This window comes from Gavialis gangeticus, unplaced genomic scaffold, assembly GCF_001723915.1.
Source record: "Gavialis gangeticus isolate Ggan-Ray unplaced genomic scaffold, GavGan_comp1, whole genome shotgun sequence".
In the NCBI taxonomy this organism is placed as follows: Eukaryota; Metazoa; Chordata; order Crocodylia; family Gavialidae; genus Gavialis; species Gavialis gangeticus.
In genome coordinates this window covers 29,103,300-29,109,732 of record NW_017729031.1, presented here as the reverse complement: position 1 = coordinate 29,109,732, position 6,433 = coordinate 29,103,300, and the positions used below count along the sequence as shown (strand labels likewise).

At 45.7% G+C, this 6,433-nt stretch overlaps 1 protein-coding gene across 2 annotated transcripts in view; it reads right to left on the bottom strand.

The window, feature by feature from the left end:
* Positions 1-6,433, bottom strand: part of OSBPL11 (oxysterol binding protein like 11) — a 102,374-nt gene that overhangs the window by 34,262 nt on the left and 61,679 nt on the right. For both annotated transcript variants that reach the window (XM_019522554.1, XM_019522553.1), the window contains exon 7: positions 894-1,095. In XM_019522554.1, the coding sequence (XP_019378099.1) occupies positions 894-1,095 (202 nt within the window). The remainder of the gene's footprint in view (positions 1-893; positions 1,096-6,433) is intronic.

Below are 6,433 nucleotides of genomic sequence, written 5' to 3'. Positions count from 1 at the left end.
GGGGGGGGGGGGGGTGTGGAAAAACACACCTTAGAGTCCTTCCCCGCCCTGAGCCAAGCAGCAACGTGCCACAGCCCAGCTGGGGCAGCTACTAGAAGAGAGACTCCAGACTTTCTCTCTCATAGCCGCCCCCTCCCGATCTGCTAGGGAGGCTACAGGGACAGAAACCCCACTTCCTTCCTGCCCCCCTCAGGCTACACCAGGCTAGGATCAGAGGCTGTCACCGATTCAGGTGAGTGACAGCAGAGGGGGTTGCTGGCGCTTGTGCAGAGTACAGGAGCTCTGCCAGTGGTTCGAACGCAGCTCTGCACAACACTGTCTTGGGCAGCGGCGACTGAATTTTCACCCTCGATGGGGTCTGGCAGACATTTGATAGAGCACTCTAGCAGAAAGTGCTTTAGGCTAGCACACGTCCACTAAGGTTAATGTAGAGCAGGATCTGCCATTTTTAAACCATCTTCTGTGCCATAAATGTTTGTTCTCTTACAGCTGTAAAGTGCTTTCTGCATGCTTAAAAGTGCGTTAAGTGTAACATCTGTAACCATCCTTAGCAACAGCATAGAGAGCAGGGCCCCCGAGGCCACAAATCTGGGTGGCAGGAAGGGCAGTTCTCCAGCATTGCATTTGAGCTGGAGAAAATCTAGCCTAACCACAGTAATGCACAGGACCACGGAAACACTCAGAACGATCAGAGCAGTGAAGCAATTAGCTCAGCATCAGCTTGACAGTGCTGCTTCAAAGGAAGATGCAACAAACTGTGCAAGAGGCGCTTATGGTTTAACCTACCCACAGCAAAAATAATGGAGTGGACACTTCAAGTAACTAATCCACAATGTTCTTGGCTTCATGGTTCTGTTGCACAGCTTAGGCCTTTACCTTCAATCATGACCCACCTGCTGGTAAGGATCCCTTTTGCTGTGAAGCATGCTGTAGCTGGAGAATATGGAAGCAATCATTTAAGCAGTTCATAGTTGCCATGGAAGTTGCTTTGAGCATTAGGAGGTCTTGATCCAAGGAGGTGAGGTGACCAGAGACAGGGAGGCATTCTATGTTTCTGATTAAGTCTCTCTGCTGGCTCTCCGCCTGGAACATCATCTATGAAACACAACAGTGCTAGTGTCAGAGCAGAGTACGGAAGTTCGTGTCATGTGCACCTAAAAGTGTTTCACAAGCAGCTACAGGATATTTTAGAGGTAAAATACTTTTACAAGCAGAAAGAAAAGCTATAATTTTGTCATTTAAAAAATAAACAAAAACTGGATGAGGAGAGTATAAATTTAAAAACACATTTCCGTGCTGAATGACCCCAGTAAACACAGTGTGAAAGGCATGCCAGAGGCTTGAGTGCAATTCATACATATTTATTACATTACTTTTAGCGAGCCGAAAAGTACAAGGAAAATTTCACAAAAAGGGAAAAAGGGAACTGGAACATAAAAGTATTAGCTTCAGTCAGTACCACATGTCCTCACTGCCTGGTTGACGGGGACATTCAAAATACGCTTTCTGCAAAGAGCAAATAATTCAGCTAGGCACTATACAGAATGTGGAGGACACTGTCTTTCTTGTGCCTTCAATGGGAGATAAAGGTATTCAGGACCTTGCAAGGATGCATTCACTGCCTGAAAGGTCACAACCTAAGTTACACAGGGGGAGCTTGCTTCCAATATAAATCACAGTACATACACGGAAAAATATTTACTCTTCATACTACTGCAGTGCCTAGGAGATCGTGTCACAGGCAAGGCCTAAATGCTACAGAACTGTAAAAACCAGGACTAGACGGGCTCTCGGGTCATCTGCTCCAATCCCCCTGCTCAAGACAGGATTATCTCTGACAACAGCCTCTACCTGCACAACAGGCTGGACTTCTGACCTTCCCGTAGTCAGCGTACTTTTCTCCATGGTCTCCTTCTGCTAGATAAGTAGACAACACTGCCTGCTCTACAATCTGCACTATTTCTACCACCCACGGAGCCACAAAGATGAGTAACAGGTGGCCAATCGCAGGTGCTGCATTTGCCAGGGGAGACAAGGAAAAAGATCCAACTGCTTCAAAGCATACACTGTAGTCTTAGAAAGCTCAAAAGTTACATTTATTTTTGAATGCACAGAGACAAAACAGAACAGCTGTTCCATGATCACAGCTACTGTATACAGCACTTTTTAATTTTACCAGTCACTTTTCCAAGGGAGAGGCAACAGACTGAAGGTTAATACAACCTGAACACTGCCGCTCATGGAGTTCCTGCAAACTTCACTCAACAGCGTGAGTGCAAAAACAGAGCTGACAGGCAGCGGAAGAGAATTTCTTGCCTGTACTCATTTTGGATTCACACATATCTAGTATCATATTGGCCCCTTGAGATTCGACAGTATGCTTTTCACCAAGGCCCTTGATATACATTGTTTCTGATGCGATTAACATGTTAGTTGAACCAGAAATGGAAACTAGCAACACATTCATGGAACTTAGAGAGCCATAAAATGGCAAATTGGCCACAAAGATATTATCCACACACACACACAGAAAAAAAGTGTAACATCTTTTTGATTCATTTGTATGGCACCCATAGGATGCCAGGCACGCAGCTGGGGATGGAGAAACTCCCCCATCCCCAGCTACACAGACCGGTTGAAAAAGAGGCACTCAACATAAGCAGTAGGGAATGGGAAAGCTTCCTCATCCCCTGTTGCTCATGCTGGATGCCTCTAAGCAGACAAGTGGATTTGGGGAAGCTTTCTCCCTCCCCAGCTCCACATGCGCCTATAAAAAAAGACACCCATGAGAGCAACAGGGGATAGTAGAGTTTCTCCAACCCCCTGCTGCTGGCCTGTTTGAAGCAGCTCGCAACACTGGTGCTTTCCCATCCCCTGTTGCTTGCATAGGTGCCTCTTTAAACCAGCAAGAGATGTGGGAGATCCCCTACTTCAGCTTCTGTGGGACACCGTGAGCCTAACAGGAGGGAGCCTCTAGCTGCACTGGGCTTACTGCACCTGGGAACTTAAAAAAAGTGGGCAGGCATTCAGCTGGCACTGAGCTGAACATCAGGAAATGGCTCCCCGATGTTGGGCTCACCTTGCCCTGGACCTTTAAAAAGCAGGCATACAGCTGGGATCTCAGACTGAATGCCAACCCACATTTTTTTTTGGTTTTTTTTATGGCCTTCCCATAGAAGCAGGACCTGGGAAGCAGGGAGCTCCTGGCTCCCCAGCTGCTGCTTCCACATTAAGGGAAGGTGCGGAGGGTGCAGCTAGGGAATCAGGGATCTTCTGGCTGCCCAGCCACAGGTGCCCCCCACACTGACAGCTGGCAGCTGTGCAACTGGGGTTTGAGGAATTGTGTGTCCTATTCTCAGAACTGTATGACCTGCCAAGCTCAGCAGCCTAAGGCTTATTTTATGCACTCTTTTCCAGGAAATTGTTTAAGTCTAAAATAACAAACATTCAAATTATATTGTACATCTGCAAATCAGAAAGAAATGGGGACCTGCTGGATGAGCTCCCAGCATTAGGTGATGTTCTCTGGAAATGCTATTTTAGGGCCTTTCTGTGGAGTTAGCAAGGGTGTGAATTTCCAATGTATTAGAGACTTGGAAAGCATCACCAACCACATGTCAGTGCATACTTAATGCTCACAGGAGCAATCTCGTGCTCTGTACCTGGTAGCCTGTACATTCATGGTTGAGCTTACCTGCCTCACCAAGCCTTTGCCAGATCTCATCAGCCTAGTGCCCCCCTAGATACTCTAAAATAGAGTGCGTCAAATCTACCTCCCTTGTTACTGTAGTCTAAATGCCTTGCACATGAACTTGACAACCGACTTGAAAGCTGCAGAGAACAGTGCTGTGAGGTGCAGTTCACAATGAGCCATGCCACCGAGTTGCTTAACCAACAAACATCACGTGTACACACAAACCCTTCTGGCGTCTTCACCATTAGCTATGTGTGTTGCATGATCACCCTAAGGCAAGAAGTCAACTTCTAGGTACAATACAAAAGACGCACAAATACAGCATTTGCCTTAAAGAGTTTCTCACATTTTATACAGTTAAGAAAAAAGGCACGGTGTATCCCAATGTATGCTTCTTTTTCAGTGGCTTAGCCTCTACCAAGAAATTAAATACCTATTGATTCAATAGGATGAAAAGATGAGACAACAAAATAAGCCAGTAGATCGTGGAGTCTCCTGTCCCCAAACAAAACAAAATGAAATTCCATACTCGGTTTTTGCAAAGCATTCAGAGGAGAGTCCTTACACTGATGAGACATGACTATTTTTAACTTTTTAAGCACTTTCTCCATAGAGTTCTGAAAGTTTCTCCTCGTACAGTTGACAAACCAAAAAAAAAATTGCTCTGTTTCAAGCCAGACCAGTCAAGCATCCAAGTACACATGCCATATCTCCAAGCAAAAGACCTCACCAAGCATTACTGCAGCTCAGCACAGAGTGGCCTCTTCTGCTACAACTCTTACTTTGCCAAGCTGGCTTCATTGAGTTTCCATCATGCAAACTCATGTTTTCAAGGGCCAGGAAAGTTGGGAAGTTTGTGGGTTTTTCACAAAGTTTATATGGTTAAAAAAAATGGGTACTGAATATTTAGAAAAAACTGCTATTTCCACAGTCTGTTGGACTGAGATTGCAGCTAATCAAGTCATGATATAGTCGAGCACAGCTTTCATAAGTGAATAAATAAGCGCATTTAAGGTATGGTTCTAAGTACTTTCATGTAACAAACTTTTAGGCGCGACTACCAAAAAGGCAAAATTCAAAACAAGGTCAAAGTCAGTCATGCCATTCAGATGCTTAACCAACAAATGTAGTGTTGAGAAAAAAGAAACACAGTGTGCTTTTAACACTGAGAAAACAGCAACTGGTACTGATAATTTTGTATCTTTTATTTCTAGCACCTGCCTCTGGGGAAATGAATCATGATGACATGTTATCCAAATACACTTGATATAAAAAGAGAAGTGACTTACTTTCTACAGGTCTCTCCATATATGAAAATCCTTCCACTTTAAAGATACACAGGGAAAAATCAGAATGAAGCCCAAAGTGCTCTGGCAAGTTCAGTACAATATAACCCTTTCTTTAATGCAGGAAGCTCTCCTTTGTGGAGTAGGGCCACACATTTACCTCCGTCAGCTCTCCCAGGCTCAGTGCCCAGCATTCTATCTATAAGTTCAACCAACAGTTTTACTAAAAAATGCCTCACTCTTAAGAAAAATCACTTTTCCGGCACAGAAATATGGAAGGATAAATCACTTAGATAGCCACAGTGTGGCTTTTATGCAGAATAGTGGTAATATGCATTTGCTCCTGCTGCAATGTTTCATTTTTGTGTGACATGTAAGAGAAAGTGAGATTCAAATTCACTGTATGCTACATTTGTTCTCCCAAATTCTGAAATCCATTGTCGGGCCAATCCTGATGTACTAAACTAAAACTAGAACTAAATTGAAAATGTGAATTTGTGAAAAAAGTCTTTACATTAAAGGATAAAAAATTAACCAGCTTCTAAAAAGAAAAGAAGGGGCCACAGGAATGAAGATTAAGGTTTTTCCAATTACTCAACAGCACTTCACATGTTTTCAGCTCACAGCTGTTAACCTTCTCCCTCTATAAGGATATTAAGAGACTGGCAGTTATTCTTTCCCCAAACTGTAAAGACATTGAACTGCGGCTTACTTACAGATTAACAGACTCTACTGTGATCATCAGGGATCTGGGTTTTTCCATTTCCCACAGAAAAACTGAAAAAAAGCTGATTTTCTTTTTTTAACTGAGAAAAAACATGGATTTCTCATTTTAACGGAGGAACACATGAATTTTCTACTTTTGCAAAGAGCTGTCTGCAGGTGGGCAGAGTTCCAGCCTGCAAGGGGCTGGGGGGGAGCAGGAGAGCGGTCAGACAGGGCACCACATGCATGTATATGCACATGGCCACCAGGCACTCACAGGCAAGTCTGGCTGGGGGAAGGGGATTAAGGCCTCCATAGGGAGGGAGGGAGTTGAGCAGGAATTGGGTTGGGGCTGCTGCCCGACCAGGTGTTGCATGGGGCTTGGGACCCAGGGCCACAATGCGTGGCGGCAGGACCCTGGTGGGGAGCAGGACACAGCCACAGGCAACTTGTCTGGGGTGCAGGTGGGGCTGGCTCCCTGACACTGCATATGCTCCCTGGGGGTGGGGGGGCATGTTCACTCCAGATACGTGTGTGGGGAAGGTGGGGAACAAGGCTGCCTGCTGCAGGGTCAGGCTCCCCACCCTGCTGCTGGCCTCTGCAGTCCAGCAGGCAGGACTCGGCATGGCAGGACACAGCAGGGCAGCTCCCTGCTGCTGTGAGTCCTGCACCGCCCTAGCAAGGCTCCCCCTGCTCACCTGGCAGTAGCAGGGACGGCAGTATGGAGTTGTGCTGCCAGGCGGGCGGG